The 23,369-nt window shown below is 37.2% G+C and overlaps 1 protein-coding gene across 2 annotated transcripts in view; it reads left to right on the plus strand.

The window, feature by feature from the left end:
- RNGTT (RNA guanylyltransferase and 5'-phosphatase) overlaps window positions 1-23,369 on the plus strand; it is a 192,174-nt gene that overhangs the window by 10,008 nt on the left and 158,797 nt on the right. For both annotated transcript variants that reach the window (XM_059829856.1, XM_059829862.1), the window contains exons 3-8: window positions 5,435-5,538; window positions 5,667-5,755; window positions 9,259-9,334; window positions 12,703-12,952; window positions 21,174-21,283; window positions 22,083-22,184. In XM_059829856.1, the coding sequence (XP_059685839.1) occupies window positions 5,435-5,538; window positions 5,667-5,755; window positions 9,259-9,334; window positions 12,703-12,952; window positions 21,174-21,283; window positions 22,083-22,184 (731 nt within the window). The remainder of the gene's footprint in view (window positions 1-5,434; window positions 5,539-5,666; window positions 5,756-9,258; window positions 9,335-12,702; window positions 12,953-21,173; window positions 21,284-22,082; window positions 22,185-23,369) is intronic.

Consider the following 23,369-nt stretch of genomic DNA (forward strand, 5'->3'; position numbering starts at 1 on the left):
CTGATTTGCTAAGGTATAGGAACACCGTTTTTCTTCTGATTGCCAATACTGAAATAGTATCTTAATGGTCTCATAAAAAAATTTGCAGGAGCAATTGGTGACAGTGGGAATAATTTTCTTTTTTTTATTTCTTTCTTGAGTGGGTAGGTTAGTACTGTTTATGCCTTATAAAAGGTGGTTTTATTTCTGTTATGAAGAGCTAGGACATTAGTTAGCTCAAAAGAATGTTTGGGCAATTAGTACGCTCAAGTTACAATACTCCTATTAGGAAAACTAGTTACCAGTTTTCAGCCACATTATTGTTTTCACAGTTAAAGTCAATCACTAATTTAAACTATTTTCCTCAAATAATCACAGAATCACTAAGGTTGGAAAAGACCTGTAAGATCATCAAGTCCAACCATCAACCAACACCACCATGCCCATTAAACCATGTCCTGGAATGCTACGTCCACACGTTCCTTGAACACCTCCAGGGAGGGTGACTCCACCACTTCCCTGGGCAGCTTATTCCAGTGTTTCACCACTCTCTCAGTAAAGAACTTTTTCCTAATATCCAGCCTGAACCTCCCCTGGCACAACTTGATGCCATTTCCTCTTGTCCTGTCACTAGTCACTTGGGAGATGAGACCAACACCCGCCTCTCTGCAACCGCCTTTCAGGTAATTGTAGAGAGCGATGAGGTCTCCCCTCAGCCTCCTCTTCTGCAGGCTAAACAACCCCAGCTCCCTCAGCCGCTCCTCATAAGACTTGTGCTCCAGACCCCTCACCAGCTTCGTCACCCTTCTCTGGACACGCTCCAGCACCTCAATGTCCTTCTTGTAGTGAGGGGCCCAAAACTGAACACAGGATTCGAGGTGCGGCCTCACCAGTGCCGAGTATAGGGGCACGATCACCTCCCTACTCCTGCTGGCCACAGTATTTCTGATACAGGCCAGGATAAGAAATGCAAGAAAAAAATCCTGGGACTGGAGTGAATTCAGTGTATTTGTAGTATGCTCTCCCTCCAGGAGAGGATGTTTTCAAGTTCTGATGTCTAATGAGAAACTTCTGGGGTCATATAAGGGGAACCTAGCTAAGCCCATTTAATTGCACAGCAGCGGAAGAGTGCGCACATAGGGCATTAATAGCTGGAGATAACTGGCATGTGAGAAAGTGAGGAGATAGGCTTTTGTAACCGTAGGAGGACATGGAGAGCAAAATGGAGGTGGTATTATTGTATGTAGAAGATGAGAATTTCAAGCTATCGATGAGCTTTTTTTCCTTCTATACAGTCACATTTTACAAGTAGAAGCAAGAAAAATAACTAGTTTCAATTGTGTTTCAATGTGGTGTTTTAAGATTATAGTGTTGCAACAGTCCTTGTAAGAAGTAAATGTATGTTTTAGTGAGAAGTTGCTCAACAATTTAAAAGTATTCTTTCTTCCAAAGCTGTGTCATTCAATAATGGCTGGGCGTGGTGGACTGAAAGATGTGATTCATGCAAAACATTGTCTGGAAAACAGTTTTTCCCAGTGGGTGACTATTTTAGCTTAGATAGTCTTTCAAAAATCAACTGCTATTAAGAACTTACTAGGAGCAAACTTATGAAAGGATGACTGTCATGACTGGTGTAATGTCAGGGTTTCGGAGTCGAGCAAAGCACCTGCGTGATGAATGGACGTGTACTAGAATCTGTTCTATAGGTGAGAGTTGTGGTCGGTCAGGGCAAGCATAGTATAACCCCAGGTCAGTGACTGAAATGTTTTGATTTCTGTGGTACCAGTGGTTTTTTGCATGGATTTTTGGAATATCATAATTGTATACTTTGTTGTGTTACATAATCCTCCTGCTTCTTTAAAATATCTTTATCCTTTTCTTTTGCCTTGCACTCTCTAAATTGTAGTGTGTTATGTGCAGGTAATCCCATGAACTGAGAGAGCAAATATTTATGATTTCTGTAAAGCAAGGAAACTGCTTTCAGGCCTTATATGCTTTATATACCATACATGCTTCTGTAGCTTTGGCTAAATTATAATGGATGCCTGTTTGGTTTACTGTTTTATGAAATGTGTGAGGAACAGTGTCACTTCACAAAATCTTCACTTGTATATGTTCGAAATGATTACAAAGGAGTAGCTGGCCAGAAGTCCTGGAGTTCCATAGTTCAGAATTTCTTCTCTAGCAGACACTTCACTGTATTTCATTCTTCTATTCAAATGCAATGCAACATTCCAAATCCTTGGTGACACTTTGGGTCTGAAGTATGTTGTAGTGTTCTCCTGGCTTCTACATGTCAGCCAGGAAACTGAAATATGTAAATGAGTATGTTCAAAAGAGTAATTTCTAAAAGTTGAGGGAACAGGATGCGAGTATTCTTCCAACTTAAAAGCTTTGACATAAAATAAAATTTTTATGCTTTCACACACCTTTTCAGTGATAATTCTTCATTGCAGCAGGAGTTTGGGGAAGTTTGGAGGCTACTGGTGGGAGCATTTGAAGCTGCTGGTATTTGAGAACAGTGGGATTTGGAATTAGCTTTGAGTTTTTACACTAAAATGGAATTTTCTTTCTCCTGCTTCTGGATAGGAGGATGTGAAACTATGTTCTGCAAATCACTTGCATTTCTTCTTGTAGCTTTCCTTCAACAATTTGATATATTAAACAGTGTTAGCTTTTAATCTGTCTTCATGCTTTTGTTAAAGGTTGTTTTCCTCATGATTCTTTCTCCCTTTTTCCAGACTATCAGATGATACAGCATTTTTTTCAAGAGTAATTAACATTTTGGAATATCTTCTTTCTAACTAGACTGGAACTGAATGTAAAAACCTTTAGTTTAAAATGATATTTTCATTAAATCTTGATCTTACTTTGAAAAATAACTTTTTTCCCTTTAGCTTTGGACACCTTGGAAGTGTTACACCTAACTCTATATTGTACATAAAATAACAGGTTATCAAGCTGAGCTATGTAGAAGTTGGGGAGGAGTGTAGTTAGGGGGCCATTTATGTGGCTTCATAGTCTAGAGCTCTCTGGTGAAAACACACCTAATTCTCATATCAATCTTTGTGTCAATTCTAACCATACTATTGGTAGGATGCAGAACACAAAGGGAGATTCTTACGTTTTTTTGGGGGCACGGCATTTTTCTGGAAGATATTCTGTGGAATCCCTTGACGGAGCCATTGCTTGTTTGGAACAGTAGAAAAATATCTAAATAGTTTTCATAGCAGTAGCTCATTTTAGATGTACTTTTCTATCCTAGCATGTTGTCCTGTGCAATCACCTAGAAGTACTGGTGTAGGAATATGTCATAGTTATTTTGAACTTGTTCATGTCAGTGTCATAGTGTTATGGACCTACAGTGTGTAGCACCTGGAAATTTTGTGTGGTCTTACTTGTGAATTAAGTAGTCTTTGAGATATTTGCTAAATGCTGTTGAGAATAGAGGGAGAGGAAAGTAATAATTGAATTAATTGCCTTTTTATACTTCCTACAAAATTAATCAATGGCTAGTATGCTGTCAGTCTGTATATTTAGCAGCTTGGCTGACACTAAATATTTGAAGTTTCAGATGATGTAACATTGTTTTCTAGGTGAGCCCCTAACAAAGTAGTTTGTATTTCTGCAAAACAGTAATAAAAGTAAATAAAGCATTCTGAATAAAATATACAAAGTTGAAGTAAACAACGAGAAATTCGGAATGATTTGGATATTACACTACAAATGCTTAGTGCTGCTGAGATAACATTGTGATGCTTTTTAATATCTCATAAATAAAATATTATGAAAGTATATCATCAGAACTTTGAACGCCATGGATAACTACCTCTGTAGATAATTGGAAATTTGCCTTTGGGGTCTACTGAACAACATATTCATGTGAAGCAGCTGTTTCTGAACTGTATTCCAGCTATAATTGGAATTTATCTTTTCTGAATTGTCTGGAAGCAGTGTTTTAATTTGTAATTCTTCCAACTGCACTGCTAAATTATTGCCAGTCTGTTGACTGAAGGTAAGTAAAACCTGATCAAAATCCTGTTTATGAGTATGTGCTGGAGTTTTAAATATATTGAAGATGCAGTGTTCTTCTATGTTTTTGCATGCGTAACATGCTTCAGTGTTAATGTATTTTTTAAGTGCACTATTGATGTATCTTTAAAAAAGACAAAGCTATGGAACAAGGATTTTGCTAAACTACCGCTCTTAAAATGCCTTTTAAAAAGACATCTGGTTTCATAGTGAGGATCCTACTTGAAAGCATGACATTTAGCATTTTGACCAAAAACAATTACTTGCATTTGTAAGGCAGGAAACCAGGAATACTTTCAGAACACGGGTATGTTAGTGAGCTGTTTTTGCACAGTAATACTGGGAGGTTTATGATTGGTGGAAATTTTGTTTGGACCAAGGATTGGTAGGATGTACTTTACTGATGTTCTCTGAGTGTTGGATGCCACCCAGTGGAATTTCTGCTTTCCATCTTGCTTTTTAAAAACGTTGCAACTTCCACAAGGCTGCTTTAAAAGACCTATTTTACAGCTATAAAAACTAAACACGAAAAAAATAAGTTCATGCACGAGGGGACACATTAGGGTAGTATGGGCAAGGCAGGCTGAATTCAGGTACATCCTGACATCTGGGTGGTTGAGACTGCCACCTTAGTTACTGACAGTGTCTTTGAAGTTGTCATAGAATCATAGACTTGTTTAGGTTGGAAAAGACCTTTAAGATCATTAAGTCCAACCATAAACCTAACTCTGCCAAGTCCACCACTAAACCATGTCCCTAAGCGCCTCATCTACACGTCTTTTAAAAACCTCCAGGGATGGTGACACAACCACCTCCCTGGGCAGCCTGTTCCAATGTCTGACAAAGTTGTTTCACATTTTAGTTTTGAATGAAATGTTTCTAAGAATTTAAGGGAATTTTTGTTTTAAACTTGAAAATGTGTTCATTTGTTTTGCACTCTAATTTAATGGATGAGTAAATAGAGTTATTTTTTGTGAGAGTATACTTGTATATAAGTCTCAGTAGTTAATTTTTCTTATGGTACTTCCACTGTGCCAGTGTTTAATAACTTAAAGCATAAAAGCACCTGATTACACCTTATCTGTCTTTTAACATGTTAAAATAACTCTTTACCAGATACTTCCCTGCTGTTAGCAGATTCTTCTTGTTTAGAAACTTCAGTGGGAATAAAAAGGAAGTTTTTGAATTGATGGCTAGTGCTAATTCAGACACCGGCTTTCACAAAGAAACACAGATGACTGTCGTGGTAAAATCAAATTTATATAGATTTTATGAACAAATGCAGTATTTAAGAATTTTTAAACTTGCAACTGTAGCCTGCTATTGCTTTTAATTTGGATGTTATTAGGCATTTAGTATTTATGTACTGATGTTTGAACCACATATATAAGTTTACTTAATTTTTTATATTTTGGTTTTTTAGGTTAAAATGGGTTTACTGGTAGACTTGACCAACACCACTAGATTCTATGATAGGAATGATATAGAGAAAGAGGGGATTAAATATATAAAGCTCCAGTGTAAAGGGTAAGTTATCTGCACTTTTTTGATATTTAGCTTTTAATTTGGAAGATCACACTGAAGTAACTAATCTTTTTATTTCTCTTCCCTTTCCCCCAGCTGTCTCCTAACCTGTGCGTTCCTGTGTTTTTCAGGCATGGTGAGTGCCCTACACCTGAGAATACAGAAACATTTATCCGTGTATGTGAACACTTCAGTGATAAGAATCCCTCAGAGCTTATAGGTAGGTCTTCTTATATCCATCATTAGTTTTTACTGTTAATTTATTTCATATTTACTCATAACTGCAGTCGCTTATTCTTAAAAGTCTAAGCAAAGGAATTTCCTCAGTACAGTGTTTATGCATGTATAGATTTGACTGCTTTTACTCCAGAAACTGTATGTTTCTGTTTTTAACAGAAACTCGTACATTTCTGCATCCATCAGTTTGATTACAGCTATTGACTTAATGCATAAAAATATACAGGCTTAAGGACTGTCTACAAATACAAAAACACAGTGCAAGTATCATGTAACTTTTGCCGATACAAATACAGGTTATGTATTGCCGAAGTATTGTTTTGGCATTTGATGGGCTGGCTTACTTGAAGTCATATTTGATAACTGAATGATCAGAGATTCTTTGGCAAATCTCACAAACCAGCTGATTAATTGCTGGAAACTGGTAGTAGATATTAGGCTCATTTTTTCTTCTGTGGTGTACTGTCTCGCAGTGAATATTTGAATGTTCTTAAGGATAAATTTTTTTTTTTTACTCAGAGCAAAGTAAGTTCTCAGTTTAATTTGGGTGGCTTCTAGTGGCTTTCGTTAAAACTATCTGTTAAGTATATTAATGTTCAACTCTATCTGCAAACTGTCAGAGGCAAGAAACTGCTTTGCAGCTGAGTTTCCATAGTCAGAAGGGGTGTTGTCCTCAGGCCTCTTTGATGATAATTCTGCAACCTTCCTGAATCTAAGTGTTTGTGTGACTTAGGAATGCATGGAACAGTTGTTTGTGTAGGTGTCATTGATAAGAGCTTGGTAAACTGAACTGGTATGTTCATACAGTTTAGGATTCATACAGAATCATAGAATTGTACAATAGTTGAAGTTGTTGGAAGGAACCTGTGGAAATCATCTAGTCAGCTGCCCTTCCTTAGAGCAAGGCCAGCTAAAGCAGCATCCTCAGGATGGTTTCCACTTGTGTTTTGACCGTCTCCAAGCTTGGAGACTCCACAACATCTTCTGGCAACCTCTTCCAGTGTTTGCTCACCCTTACAATATACAGTTTGTTGTTTTTTTCTTACGTTTAAACAGAATTTGTTGTATTTCAGCTTGTACCCATTGCTTCTTGTCCTGTCACAGGATACCACCGAGGATCTTATTTTTTTTCAGTGCTTGAGAGATTTAATTTGGGCACATACATTTTCACTTAATTTTCTTTTAGGTACTTTCTTATTTCTTTATTTCACATAGAATGCAATTTTAATTTGAGACCTATGTTTTCTTCCCTAAACTGTAACGCAAGTATGTGGTATGAAAAATGAGGAACTGCTAAATAACAGTGAGTGGGATCAGTCATCAACAATATTTCAGAACTTGCATCAGAACTTGAAATATTATTGATGACTGATCTCACTCACTCTCATTTAGCAGTTCCTCATTTTTCACTCTTGTTCAGCAGTTCCTCCACTTGGTCCTCCAACAATATTTCAGAACTTGAAATATTGTTATGGTCAACAACTTATGTGGACCATAGATAGCATAGTGATAGCCTGTAAATAGCAGACCCATTTAACTGGTATTTCAACTATTAAAATGTCATTTTTAGTGTTGAGTCACTGACTTTTTGACTTCCATGAATTTTCGAATGTTCTTCCATTATTTAGATTGTTTCACCTCCATGGGAAAAAAGTCAATTAGAGCCAAGAAGAAAATAATGTGTTGAATAACCTTTTAAATAACCTGTGATATAGGCTTTCATAGTGAAAGAGAAATGTTGGGATTTTTCATTTCCCTTCCATGAATTACTGAAAAGTTGTTTCTGGTTCTGAACACTTGCTTCCTCTGACAGAGCATCAGAGAGCCTGGTGTGGAGGATGTTTTTATCAAAAGCAAAAGCAGTCTGCAGCAGTGAAAGTACTGCACCCTGTGTGAGCTCTCCCTTCCAAGCCGTTGGTCTCATTGTTGAGATGATGCTTATCTTTTTCATGCGTATAAAATTATTGACTTAACCTTCTTGGTAGCAGTAACAGCGGCAGGACTTATTGATAGCAATTGTGTGCAATTTCATTTCCAGCGTCAAGATTAGATATGAAAAGAGACTGAAATGTGAAATTTTTATTCCGTTAGAACAATATAGGATAGAAACTTTACTTTTGAAACTTGAAGAACTGGAGTATGCCTGTGAACCTTGAGGAAACAAAATGCAAAAATTTTGCTTAAGCAGAAAACAAAGGAGAAATGATTGCTGGGAAGAAATTTATAAGGAAGCTAAAATGCATTTCGTTTGATGCAAGTTACACAGTTTTTAGTATTATTAAATGGTTAGACTGGATGAATCCATGAAACTCATAGTAGTTTTTGCCTTGCTTTGTTAAGAAGGGAAGCTTGGGGGGCTGGTGCAAACCCCAACCCTGATACAGTTGACATATATTTCTGTTTACCCATATAAAGTTTCTGGTTTTTATCAGTCTACTCTTTGTAGACATTTTTTGGATCTCCAGCAAAAAAAATAAATTCTTGCAGTGTAGGGGAGCGTGTAGGAAAAAAGATAGATATTCACGTTTTGTCTGAATAAACATCCAGTGGATTGTTGCTAAACTTACTTTACTAACTATGGTACAGAAATAAGGAAATCAATAAAAGCTTAAGTGACTTGCTTCACGGTCACAACTGAAAAATATGTTAATATTAAGAATCATTGTGTTTGGTGTTAATGGAAACTTTAATGCTCTGATATTTATAATTTAAAATGCAGTATGAGGAAGAGGCAACATCTTGCCTGAATCCTTCACATTTTTAATAGCACAAATTTTCAGACTGGCTTATCACTAGATGGTGCTATTGCCTTGAGAGAAAAAAGAAGTTCCAATGCATTTTCTTCCCCTCCTTTCACTGGGGGATGAATTCCATAAAATAGAGGCTGAAGACTTAGTTCTTTCTTTCTTACATTGAAAAGATAAGTAATTCAAGGTGATTATACTGTTTTATAGTTTTCTTTTTGTAGGTTTTTTTTCAAAATTAGTAAGTCTGGTCCTAATATGTTAATACCAAATTTGAAATAGAATTGTGGTCTATTACCACTTTCAAGTTTGAGGTAGGGTAATCTGGATATGATTTTTATGCCCGATGGCATGAAATGAATGTCATTCTTGTTGAATCCACTAAAAGCACAATTACTTAATTTGATTGTATTTTCTTCTGATAAGCATTTGAGCAGTCGTAAAAAATACTTTGAATCTTACCTGTATTAGCTGTACTTCAGTTGCATTAAAGTTAGCGCTCTTGAGTTGGGATAAACTGAAGTATCCTATACTCTTGTTGCTAATAATTTGCAGAAAGAAAGTAATAAATTGCTTTTTAGGCTTATGTGCCTTATGTGATCTGGGCTGCCTTGATAGGAAGGGAAATGACTCTTTGATGTTACTGATGAAGGTAGAAGGATCCAAAAACACACTTGTGAAACTAAAGCATGTTTGTTAAAACTACTTGCAAATGATTATGCCCTTTTCTTGTCTTGTCTAGGTGTCCATTGCACACATGGTTTCAACAGAACTGGATTTCTGATCTGTGCCTTTTTGGTCGAGAAGCTGGACTGGAGGTAACTTTGAATGTTAATTCCTAGGGATTTGTGGAGAGTGACCAAAGGATCTTCAGTACGTTTAACTCATCGTCCTGACAGCTATCCTAATGTATTCACTGTTTGTTAATTTAAAAATGCCTACTAATCTTGAGCAAACAACCTATATTAACATTATTCATATCATCCCTTGGTAGCTTAGCCTGTCTCAGTCAAGCTTTCCAGGTCTGGTGTAGGTCAAAAGTCAACGGTACTTGCTGTATGGAGGCTTTTATTGTATTGTGTCTCTTCCCTGTGACATGTCTCACATTTTGAGTAAGAATATAGAGTTCAGAGATGCTTGAAAGATTATTTCTCTTACTTTTTCATGTAGGTTTGCATGTAGTCTCTTTTGGTTTCCTGAGTTCTGAAGAGATTAGCCAAAGCAACAACAGAGTGACATACTTGCTTCTGAAGGGTGGGGGGGAGACAAAGTCCTTGTTTCCAGCTTATTGTTTGACTAAAGTCTACAGCATGCTTCTATACAGACTCACCTGGGGTTTTTTGGTGATTTAAAGATGTTCTTCTTAAAAAGTAGGGATCTTTTTCAAACAACATTAGTGTAAAAAAAACCCAAAAAGACTAATTGCCTGTACTATGCTGGTGGGCATGACTTTTGCATGTTTGGTAGTGTTCATGAAACACTACTTCCTTGCTGACGGGGTCCCATGCAAGTTATGTTTCTTAACAAGCCCCTTAAGTGTTCTTATGATACTGCTTGTGTGGTCCTTTAAGTGAAGAAAATTCTACTCCTGTTGCTGCATTTTCTTATGACTGGACATACAGTTTATTTGGTGCTTAGCATGTACGTGCAAGCTGTTTGCAAAGAACTAGGTCATTGTTGTCTGTTAATAAACTTGGAATAAAGACATTGGAGTAATGGAGATAGAACACCATTAGTAGTGGGTGGCTGAATCTTGGCAGAATCTTAGCTGAGTATAGGAAGTAGACACAGATACAAATATCTTTATAGTAGGATTCTAGCTGTTCCTATGAACTAGCAAATTTGTATGCTTTTAATCTAACAATTTAAAAGCAGCATGCAATAATTAGACTCAGAATTGGTCCTTTGTTCTGAAGAGAAAATGCACTTGAATCTATTTGAAACTCCTGCTTCTATGCGGCCTCTCTTTATTTTCAAACCTCTGTGGGAAAAGCCTTAAAACTTTACAGCCATGTCTTTTTTTTTTTTTTTTTCTTTTTTCTTCATTCAGGTAGTTAATTGTATCAAGTTTGTTCATCTCTGTCAGATTATTTTAACAGAACACCCAGATATCACCTGGTAGGGAAAAATGTCCACAGCAAAAGAGTGAATTTTGGCAAGGTGGTAGTTAATGCTAAGCATTGTATCAAGATAAATCCAATTCTTTAAAATAAGGTACTGTTATTTGCTGATGAGGAAATAAGATTTTCCTGATGGAAAAATCCATCCATATTCATTCCTTAAGCATATGATATAGGTGTGCTGCTGATGCATTGTGAATACAGAGACGTATTTTATAGTTAGTTTAAAGGTGGTAGTTAATGCTAAGCATTGTATCAAGATAAAATCCAATTCTTTAAAATAAGGTACTGTTATTTGCTGATGAGGAAATAAGATTTTCCTGATGGAAAAATCCATCTATATTCATTCCTTAAGCATATGATATAGGAGTGCTGTGATGCGTTGTGAATAGAGATGTATTTTATAGTTAGTTTAAAGAAGGGTCATCCAGACTGAAAGCTCTCCAGCTAGTGATCAGAAACCTTACTTGATTCTCTTTTTCACAACTCATTTTTTCCAAAGATTGCTATGTTTCTAGAACTTGCAAAATGTGTTTTCTTTCAGCTAGGTTTCTGTGCTTGAAATCTGTGCTGTCTCTTTTGGCTTTCATTGCCATCTATTCCAGAATAGTACAGAGTTCTTCTAATGTTATCAGCGACAAATTTGAGCATCTTTCAGGCCTCATCCCTTTTGCTTTGTTTTGGCCTTTCAATGGCATTGATTGCAGAAGATGTGAAACAATTTGAGAAAGATAGAAAAATAAAAAATGTCTTGTGAGGAAGAAATTAGGAGTCTTAAAAAACAGAATGAGGAAGAAAGATCCTTCTAAAGAACTCAGATTCTTAAACTGTTATTTCTGAGATCTGATGACTGACCATCTGATAATCTCACTCCTGAAAATGTTTTGTTTTCTACTCTTACCAAAGATTAGAAGAGAAAACCAAACTTAGTAGTTCCTAGAGAGTCTTTCTGTCTGTTCTAGGAAATTTGCCTCATCAAGTTCTCAGGCTCCTTCTCATACTGTACAGACAAAAAATGCCTTTTGCATTTAAATTCTTTTTTCCATTTTAACTATATGTTTTCCTTGTTCCAGTGGTAGGAACAAGCTATTTTCTTATCGGGAAAAAAAATACTTTCATAGCATGAAATATGTGCTTTTGTTCCAACTTTAAGATACATGCTTGACAAGAAGCCTAATGGGAACATGTACCTTTTGTTTTTTCCTCGCTTTTATTTAGCAAGATTTCTAAATCTTGATCTGTGGAGCATTACTGCTCCACGCAGCCATGATAAATTGAAGACAGAATTATGTCCAGTGTTTTCTGTTAAACATTTTAATAGGATCTATGAAAATAGCAACAATAAAATGCTTGTGCTGTGCTTGCTGGTGTATATTTTGCAGTGCTTTCCAGTTGGCTAGTAAAGGTGTGTGACTGTTAGTTTTGGTGTCTAATTTTTTTTGTGATCCAGTCTCCAGTTTATTAAAGCACTTAAGATTAAGTGTTAGCTGCAGAGTAAAAGGCTTCTGAATTACAGTTTTGTATGAGAAACTTCCAGAAAGAGAAGTAATTTGAAAAAATTAGGATGCTTTGTGATGGCAAAACCTCTAATGAAAGGAAAGATAATTCTTAGGGGGAAAAATGTAGCCGTGTTTGAATTTCAACATATATTTTTTTCTTCATTAAGTTTGTTCATCTCTTTCGTTGGTCTTTTTTGTCTTCATTGAGTCCTTAAGTTGCCTACTTAAGGACTACTTGCCTACTCACCCATTCCTTTTCTGTAGCAATAATAAAAGTTTTACCCAGGTGACCAGCAGATCACTATTAGCTACAATAAGGAGACGAAGCAGTGCAAGCTACAGTTACTTCTGAGAACATACGCAATGCCTACATAATTATGCAGAATCTTGTGCAAAAGCAACTGTTGCCAGGCATGATATTTCAAATATGATGAATGTTTTTGCAATTACCAGTTTGGAAATTTTTTTCATTTCTCAGTCCCAATAAATCTTACACTTGTTAAGGCATAACATGACTAAAACATGTAAATTAATCATCCAGAGTAATTTTCAATTTTTATTTGACAGCATTGAGGCTGCTGTGGCTACTTTTGCTCAGGCTAGACCACCAGGTATTTATAAAGGTGACTATTTGAAGGAATTATTTCGTCGTTATGGAGATGAAGATGATGCACCATCACCACCTGAGCTACCAGAATGGTGCTTTGATGAAGATGAAGAGGAGGATGATGATAATGGTAAAACAGGAGGCCAAGAATCAGAACCTGGGTCATCAAGCTCTTCCTTTGGCAAGAGGAGAAAAGAACGTCTAAAACTGGTATTTTTGATTAAGAACTTAACATTCTAATTTTAAACTTAATTTCATAATCTCATAGTCATCAGTTACTACATAATACATGCTATTGAGTGTCAGTGCTCTTGCAAATGAGGACTGGTAGTATTGGTAGGTAGATTCACTGAAAACTCTTATGTTTCCTATATGAACCTTGAACTTTAATATTCAACACCTCAACTATTCCAGTTGTAACAATGACTTAAAATTTTTCTCATATAACATTTTATTTTTTTTAAGCTTCAGTTGAGATAGTAAAGCACTTAATTTTTCACTCTGTGTTTAGAGGTGAAATGTTTTGGGGAGGTGTGTAAACAGTTTTTATTTATTTTTGTAGCCATGTGGATGAAATTCAGCATTTTTAAAGTTCAGTGCTCATTTTGGTGAATGTTCTTATTTTTGAAAATTTTGAAAGATTGAGAGTTGGATTAACAAAAAGCAAGATGAGTTTGAAAACCTGAAGGCAGCTGTGAAATTGTATTTTGTTCAAAGCTGTTTAACCTGTATAATGATAAGAAATACGGCTGATCACTTTGCTTATTTTGACGTAAACCTGCATAATTCTAATGAAATAAGTTATTGTAGTTACTATAGTATGGAACTAATACTCAAGTACAAAGAATATACTTGTATTATCTGAAGAGTAATGGCTCAGTTATTTCCAAATTCCTAACTTTTTTTTTATTTGCAGATAAAGTAGGGGAGAATATTGCTGAGTGCAAAAGTAGATTCAGTTCTTTATGCATAATATGGAATTATTTTACTTACGTGCTGAGGTGCGTTTGTTTGCAAACACTTGGAAATCCTCATATGAAATATGCTGTGAAAATGCATTTTGTTGTTACTGCAGCTGTTCAACATGGTTTACAGATGAAGTATGGAAGAAATTAGCCTGAACGGAATACAAAATTTTGTCCAAAGAAGCAAGATGAACTTTGAAAGCTTTCAAATATTCCATCCGCTGAAATAAAAAATTGTCAACATTGTAAAAATCCATAGTAAAAACATATTCAGGGATATGGCTGCTACCTCCATTAGCCTTGCAGTAAAACATAGACATCTAAAAGAATTTCCTTGGGCCGGAATCTCAAACTATTTCTTTTGACTTGCCTTTTGATGCATTAGCAAACGAGGTGTGATGGTGAGGTCCAATGATGGCCTTTTTTCAGCAAGTATAAAACTAAACTCGTCTGTTTAACAGGAATCATGATACTGGCTTCCCAGTCTTTTTCTTATCTGCCAACATAGTTTTTTGAAAGCTGGAAGCTAAATTATACGAATAAGCATATTAATAACCAGAAGTTAATTATGATTTAGATAATTTATGGAAGAAATAATCATCTAGTTAATACGCATATTCGTATAATTCAGTTTTGCAGCTCTGGAGGAACATTCTTTGACATGAAGAGGAGGAATGGGGAGAATTCTTTACCATGGTTCTTGGCTGGCAGATTGGACTGCTTCTTAATTGAGTAGAGATGGATACGATCTATTTGTGATTCCTTGTAAATATGCGATCTACAGGGGGAATGATTATCAGGTAAATATCTCTTGCTCAGATTTTCTTAATTTACTGTCTAAAGGGCTAAATTTTCAGCATTACAGCTGATTTCCTGCAGTAGATGTTTTCAGCATTCTAATGTGACTCCTTCTCTAAACACCTAGGGGTAGACAGTGTCCAACTAGAGGTGACTGGTGTGATAGTGATGTTCTGAAAGTTTTTCATTTTGACCCAAATCTTTGCAGGGATAGAAGAGAAGCTTAGGGGTAGAGGAGGAGACATCTCCCAGGCATCTTGCTAGGGTAATGAATAGTCAGAAGCAACTGCTCGGCTAGCCTGCAAAGTGGAGTTAGCATGCTCTCCATTTCAGAAATTATCTCCTGGACGTGAGAAACTTTAGTGCAGCATCTTTCACTAAAAATTCCATATTTTGATGTCAAAAAGTCTTGACAGCCTTTCTTTTCTACACTACAGAAACTATGGGAACAGTTAGAACATAATGCCATTACAGTTCCCTTTGTCGTCGCGTGAGTGTAGTTGACAGGTAACAGCAAGTCTGTTTCCTTTAGTCTCAGATGCTACACAGGAAATCCAGACAAGTTTTGATTTTGTCAGTGCGTGCCATAATGATAGTAGCATCAAAGCAACGTTATTAGCTGACACTTAGAATCTCACTTCAGGAAAAAAAATCTTTGGGAAAAAAATACTTGATTTTGCAAATAGGACAAAAAGTTTTAATACTGAGCTATAACCTTCAAACTTTTCATGGGTCAACTGGATCTTTTACTGTTTATTAAGGAGTGCCATCTGTTCTAGTCCGATGTAAGTTGCGTATTTCATAGGCAGTACAGGGTGTAATATGTAGTGCTTTTAAAATGGGTGGTTACATCTCAAACAGTCTGGAAGACATGGTAGCTGTTAATGATTTTCTTCATGATTTTGAGGGCAAGTGTCTTGTGGTCATTTGTGAGACAGAGGGAAACCACTAAACCTCATGGTTGACATAGTGAGGATATTTATTATTTAACTATCAAAGTACTTTGATTCTAAATATGAGTGACTTTGTTTTGCTCTAACCTACCGTTTTTTCTCCCAAAGTTTAACCTCTATACTTATTATTCCGCCCATGGGTGTCTCTTGATGGATATGGGAAAAAGATTATTTTCTGATTTTGCAGCAGCATTTTATGTACTTGAATACTTGTGTAATTTCCTTTTAGCCTTCTCTTTTTCCACATTAAATGCCAATTTGTTCACTTTTCCCCTATAGTCCATATTTTTTATAATTCTGACCATTGTTGTCATTCTTTGAATTCTGTCACGTTGACCCACATTTTTCTGAGACTGTGGTGCCCATGATTGAGCACAACCCTCTAGTTGAGGCCATCCTAGTGCTTAATAGGAAGGAATTAATTTCAGATGTCTTAAGGCTAATACTGCTGTTCATATATCTCAATATAATTGCCTTTTACAAGACAGAGTAATAGTAATTCAGCTTTTGGTCTCTTGCTGCCTCTATATCTTTTTTCTCTATCTACCAGTGTGTGCTTGTATAATTGCTTATTCCTTATTAAGTGTAGAACTTTGTTTATACTGAATTGCACAGTGTTTTTTCCAGCCCATTCTTAAAATTAAGGACGACACTGAATTCTTAAGCTACCATCACAGTCTGTATCCCTGTTACTAAATTCACAAATGTCACAAAAATAGCAATATGCTGTTAAGAAATTTAGGGAAAATAAATTAATTCTCTTAAACCTAAACCAGACCCTGCAGATCCTACTCAATATATTCTTCCATTTTGTTAGTGAAACACTAACTCCTCTGAATCTGGTTTTGAAACAGGTGCTCTTCTGTTTTCTAGAAGTTACATCTATCCCATGTTTTCTGAGTTCCTCTATGAGAACAAGACAAGCAAACAAAAGACAAGACAAGAGCCAGCATCAAAAGATGTGGTATTTCCTGCTTCTCCCAATTCTATGAAACCTGTTTCATCACCAAAACCAAATGATTAGTTGAACACCGCTGTTATTGAGTGACAGGCAATACGATTTTTTTGTATCTTTTTTGCTTGTACATGCCTAGAGGCAGTTCTTGTGATTTGGTCCTGTATTTCTAGGTATTAAATCTAATCTGATCAGTGTAAGTCCCTGGCTCTCCCCTCCTCTCTTTTAGACGATGCGGACTGTCTCTCTTCCTGATATGTTTTGGAATGTTTCTTGTCCTCTGGAAGGCAGTCTCTGAGCATATTGGCACTTGGTCAAGTCCGAGTAGCTGAAGATGGCTATCGCCCAGGCCTGGTGATAGCCACTAGGGTCAGGGAGGTGTGTGTTTGAGGCTGTTCCCACCCACCCAATCCTCCAGATGGTGTTTAGGATCTGAACTAACACAAGATGATACACATTGCCACTTCTCCTTCAGCTGAAGTGAAGGGTGGAGGGATATGGTGACAAGTGGGGAGAGCTTGATTAGTACAGATGGCATGGAGCTTGTGCTGAGTGTAGATACTAAGTGCATGTCGTTACCTTGGATCCATTAGGGCTTGTAACTCTTGGCTTAGTAGCAGTGCAGAGGACCTGAGGTGCTTTTGCTGAGCTGAGTGCTCTGGCATCTCTGCACTGTGTTCTCCCATGTCCTGTTTTCACAAGGGGTTGTTAGCTCAACAACAGTGCAGAAAGTGCATGGATCTGGCTCGGTTTTGGTACCTTATCCAAGGAAATGTCCTCATGAAACCTGGAGCGCTGAGCTAGCCAAGCATGGATGCCCAAGTGATTCACCTTGTTTTTGTAGTGCTGTGCCTTAGCGTAGTGAGTGATACTTGAGGCCTGACCTTATTCTGTGAAAGCCTCTTCTGGTGTGTGTACAGCTATTGCACTTTCTAAGCTAGCATCCTGGTTGAGTTTTTGGATAACTGAGTTGATTACCACAGCCTAAGAATATAATCAAGTGAAAAATTCTCTGCCTTTACTGTCTTAATATTGTACAACCTCCTCTTCACCCTGTGTTCTCAGCACTTTGCTCTGTTCCTTGCTCTCCCCAGTCCTCTACTTCTTTCAACTTGACAGCATTACAGGGAGGGGTTAAAAGGTGCCTGATCAGGAGAATGGAGAAGCCTGTATGAAAAAGCTTGGTTTGTTTGTCCAATTATAAGCTGTACTTGTTTCCGTAATTCTTTCAAATTTGCCCCCTGCAACATAATCGTATATATGTAATTATGTACATCAAGCACATGCTGCCTGTGCAAGAGGCACCTGTTGTGTTTGGTCAGGTGTTTCAAATCAATAAACAATTAAGAGCTGTTACAATAAACAAAAAATACAAAGTTACTGGAACCAAATTAGGATGTATAATTTCTGTGTTAGGAGAAGCTAACTTTTTGTGATTTTGAATAATTCATTCTAACTTTTTACCTTTCTTACCGTATGGAGAATCTTCTAATTGCTTAAAATTATATCAAGTCTGAAAGCAGCATGCAGAGAATTTTGGTTTGTAGGGAAACTTGACCGTACTGTGCACTCTGTCATTAGTGGCTCCAAAACCAGTTGTGTATGTGCATATCATTACATATCTGTGCTTCATCAGATAATCTGCAAGAGACACTTTCAAATGGCAGGCACCAGTTTTGTGTTTATGACTTTTTCTTTTCTGGAAAATCTTTCCTGTTGCCTGTCTTTTGCTTTAATCTTAGCAGTCCCTACTGCCATTGTACTCTGCCATTATTCTGCGAAGCAAGGCACAGCCGTGTTCCTTTATTTCATGGTGCTCTTAACTACTTACTCAGAATTCAGACAACATGCTGGCCAGGCATGTGTAGCTGTCTGCCTCCCTTGCCCAGTCACCTGTGTGCTATTGCACCTGCTGGTGCCAACGTAAATAATACAGGATAAGTGACGCACCAAAAGTCTGTGGAGCTTAAGGTAATTAAGGTTATGAACTGGTTTATTTCTTTAGGATGTTCTGTTCTACGAATATGATTTGGTGATGCAACTGAGCCAACTTAAGTAAATGCAGGCTGTACTGAAAACTGCGGTCCTACTTTCCCTCCACTCCTTGTGTTCCTTCTGCTTCCCTTGTGCTGGTACTAGTGCTGTCTCATCCTATGGTGAGCTAGTTTAGGGTACTAATTTGGCAGAAGATTACCAATTTATTATACTAGTTTTGCCAACTTGGTTCCTAGACTTCCTCGAGAGTAGAACAGATGGAGTGCCACCATGTGTGGAAAGGGAAGGGAAAAAAATGTCTCCTTTCATCAGTAATACGGAGCTAGATTTGTTAAGGCAAGTTTCGATCATTTTAGAGAACAGATATGAAATACTTGTATCTTCATTTGCAGGATTCATAGCTCAAGAGGTGAAACTTCATGCTTTGATCTTCTTAGTCTGCTTTCAGAATTTGTTTGAGATGCTGTTGGAAGGCTCTGCAGAGGGATCTGGACAGGCTGGATCGATGGGCCGAGGCCAATCGTATGAGGTTCAACAAGGCCAAGTGCCGGGTCCTGCACTTGGGTCACAACAACCCCATGCAACGCTACAGGCTTGGGGACGAGTGGCTGGAAAGCTGCCCCACAAAAGAGGACTTAGGGGTGTTGGTTGACAGCCGGCTGAATATGAGCCAGCAGTGTGCCCAGGTGGCCAAGAAGGCCAACGGCATCCTGGCCTGTATCAGAAATAGTGTGGCCAGCAGGAGCAGGGAGGTGATCGTGCCCCTGTACTCGGCGCTGGTGAGGCCGCACCTCGAATGCTGTGTTCAGTTTTGGGCCCCTCACTACAAGAAGGACATGGAGGTGCTGGAGCGTGTCCAGAGAAGGGCGACGAAGCTGGTGAGGGGTCTGGAGCACAAGTCTTATGAGGAGCGGCTGAGGGAGCTGGGGTTGTTCAGTCTGGAGGAGTCTGAGGGGAGACCTTATCGCTCTCTACAACTACCTGAAAGGGGGTTGCAGAGAGGTGGGTGTTGGCCTCTTCTCCCAAGTGACTAGTGACAGGACAAGAGGGAATGGCCTCAAGCTGCACCAGGGAAGGTTCAGGCTGGATATTAGGAAAAATTTCTTTACTGAGAGAGTGGTGAGACACTGGAATAAGCTGCCCAGGGAGGTGGTGGAGTCACCCTCCCTGGAGGTGTTCAAGGAACGTTTGGACGTGGCATTGTGGGACATGGTTTAGTGGGCATGGTGGTGTTGGTTGATGGTTGGACTTGATGATCTTACAGATCTTTTCCAACCTTTATGATTCTGTGAAATAGGTCTGGTTGATTTGGGATCTCTATAGAAGTCTTAAATTACGTAGATTTGTAGACTTGATGGCTTTAATGTGTTCTGTTGTGCAGAATTTTTTATTATTCCACTTGGCATCAAACTTGTCCTGGAATATACAAGTTACTTTAGAGTTTTATTTTCAGTATTCTTCTATTGATCTCTACTTAGGCTTTTCTGTGGCATTCAGGATAGCACCTCCACTTTAGTAACCTGGTTTAGATTAAGAATAAAATTATGCAAGTATGCCTTCACACAAATGTTTTGTTACAAACTAGCTCTTCATGTTTCTTCTTTTGTTAAGAAGTTTGTCCTAGATCAACTGAGAACCCTTTAAGAATGTACTTATGCAGCAACAAACATTGTTTCAATTGTTTCCCTACAGTGTAAGTTTAAGTTTTGAGACATATAATGTGTTGGATCACCCAGGTGGAGGTAAAATCCATGTAATTGAACTTCTTGTACTGGAATTACTGTCTAGGTCTGATAAAATTAACATATTTAATTGAAAGCATGCATCTCAAAGATTTGGAGGGAGAAAAGTAGGACTTAAAGTCTTCATCTGCTGTGATTTTTGTTTAAAAAAACCAAAAAACACCAAAAACCTTGTGTCTAAAGATGTTTCCCAGTGACTTTAGTTCACTAATTACCAAGCTACTTATGTTTATCTCATATGTTAGATCTCTGGTGTTAGTGAGCAGCTCTTTCCATGAACCAAGGAAAGCACGGGATTGTTGGTCTAGGAATACTATTTCTATATTAAAAAATTTTATTTACCATTTCATAGGTCAATTTTGTCCTTAGTTTCCAGTTTCCTTATTTTGAGGCCATACTTTTTGCCACACTTAAAAGTGGTGTCACAAAGGCTGCTGCCAGAAAGAGTTTTGTGACCTTTAATGTGCAGTGATTTGCTCCAGGCTTACAATACTGTTTAGGTACAGATTTTCATCCACAAATAGAAGTCTTGCACTACCTTATTATTATATAATATTTTGTGTACTAAGGGTGATTAATTTGATCCCTGTGAATTCCATAAGTGACCAATTTAATATTAAATACTTGATACTAGTGTACTTTCTTTTTAAATAAAAACATTTTAGTCGCAAATGAAAAATAATGAGTCAGACTGCTGGAGCTTGGTGTGGGAACTTTCTTGAGAGTACTAGCTAAACAGTGCCTATCCCTTACCATTTACCTACTTTTAATTTTTTTTAATTATTATTTTATTTTTCCCCCATAAATAACTCAGTTCCTGGGTTCATAATATGGCTCACCAGTGTGGTTACTGGCAAAACTCAGCTGATGTATCTTGGTATTTGGGGGAGAATCTTTAAGGAATATTTAATCTAGTATTGCTCGTGAAGGTCAAGTGTTGTAAAACCAGCTTTAATCTTGTATTGACATGTTCTGATCTGCTTTTATGAAAACTTAAATACTAATTTTTTTTTTTTTATTTAGGGTGCAATTTTCTTGGAGGGAATAACAGTTAAATGTGTGACCCAGGTGACAACACAACCAAAGTTAGGAGGAATACAGCAAAAATGTCAGCAGTTCTGTGGATGGGAAGGGTAGGAGAACTTTTAGAACTTTTTTATTTATACTGTCTAGAAATAAGTGTTACGTTTCTAGTTTTGCAGGAAGAAACAGCTCGTTGTAAAAACAAAAAAAGGTGACTATTTTTGGATGGATTGTTTAAAACAAAAAGCAAGCCTCAGAAACACTCAACAGTGAAACAGATGAGGGTTTTGCAGATGAGGGAATCATCAGCTGTTGATACTAAGAAACAAGATTCTAGAACTGCTTTTCCATTGAGATAACAAAATGCTTTCAGATGAATTGTTGCTGTGCAAATTCCAGACATAGTCTAGTCTAGGTATTTGTGTAAAATTCACCGCTCGCTCGAGCAGTGGCCTTATTTATATAGGAACTGCTATTACCCTTTAGTCTTGAAGTATAATACTGATTTTTATAGTCAGCTTGGATTTGTGTCCAATGTTAATGAGAACGTTTGTTTTAATGTCTCAGATTCTGAACTCCTTTCCAAAGCTGATGATCCAGGGAGTTGCTCACAGTGCTTCCTAACTTGCTGATGCTTATAGTTCTTCTAGTGCTTGTAATTTTGAATTCAAATATCTCTTCCTCCAAAGTTAAAACTTCGAAGTTCTACATAATTTAGTGTTTTGTCATAAACAATATCCTTGTTCTTATCAGATAAGGATTTGGTTCCTCTTGCAAAATATCTTATTGGAGAAGATGTTCTAACCCAAAGTTAACCTTGCAGGTGTGACTTCAGTCTAATATAAAAAATGCAGTCTTGTGTGACTATTTATTGCAGAACATTAATAAACATGGTTTTGGGTTTTTTAGGTCTGGATTCCCTGGAGCGCAGCCTGTTTCCATGGACAAGCAAAATATTAAATTTTTGGAGCAGAAGCCATACAAAGTTAGCTGGAAAGCAGACGGCACTCGGTAAGTTCATTTTAAATCAAAAAGTAATACACAGTAAATTGGGTAGACGGTCTGTATTTTCTCAGGAAAGTGAATTCGCTTGTACAAAGGACAAAGCATATCCTAACAACAAAACTGACTCCAGAGATTCATTTTTTTGCTGTCTTCGTACCCAACATTTACTTAAGTTTGTGGCCAAGTTTCTTTTTAGCAGCTGTTCTGCAGACTGACTTAAATGTACATAATTCTAGTCTTCTCCATGACCCTTGCCTGTCTGTCAGCCAAGACTTGCCACCAAGGTCTTAGAATAATCTTAGATAACAGTAAGAGTTTGTTAAGCTAAAGAATTTATTTATAAAAGCTAAATTAACCTTCTAGTTGATCCTTCAGGAGCTGGCTAGTATTAGAAATTTCATAGTGTTTTTTTTTTTTTTTTTATTCGTTCTGTGATCCTTTGTTCAAGTTTGTAGTTCTGGTCAGCCAGAGAGTCAAGAGTTTCATCTTCCTTTGCCAGTTCTCTTACATTCATTGTAGGGGTGACTTTTTTTTATAACAGACTACAACCTGATTGGATTGGTGTGTTGAACCTCTTCAGCGTTGTTATTTCTGGTTTGAAATGCATCCTTGTATTTAATTGCTCCAGTATTCTCACGTTAGCATTTCAAAGTAGGAGAAACACCATACATCGTCAAACGCAGAATGGCAAAACAGTTTTTCCTCTGATTGTAACTGATTATAGATCAGTCTCAACTGCATGAAACACAATTGTCTAAACATGTGCATCTGGTATAATTGGGTATCCTTTCGTTGCTTTGTCTTGTATGAAAAAGCCACAGCACACAGGGTCTCTTGCCTCTACGCTGAGCAGCTTGGATGAGGTGTAGAAAGTATTTGCTATTCATATTGAAGTAAACCCCCAAATGTTAAGTGCCCCATTTCATTGTACTCTTGTAAAGAGGTACTGTGGCTCTTCATACAAACAAATCTTTCTTAAGTAAAAATCCAAACCTCCAAAATCATACTTATTTTCATAGAACTGAATATTTTTAATAGGTTGTTACATTTGTGAAATTACAACCATTTTTTGAGGTTTTGAAATCCTCATCAATGGGGATTGATACTCTAACCTTCTGTTTTTCTTCAGTATTTCTGTTTTCAAAACTAAAATCAAGAATCCCAGTTATTAATGGAAATGGTTTTAACCTA

The sequence above is a fragment of the Gavia stellata genome, chromosome 2 (genome assembly GCF_030936135.1).
Source record: "Gavia stellata isolate bGavSte3 chromosome 2, bGavSte3.hap2, whole genome shotgun sequence".
Taxonomy (NCBI): domain Eukaryota; kingdom Metazoa; phylum Chordata; class Aves; order Gaviiformes; family Gaviidae; genus Gavia; species Gavia stellata.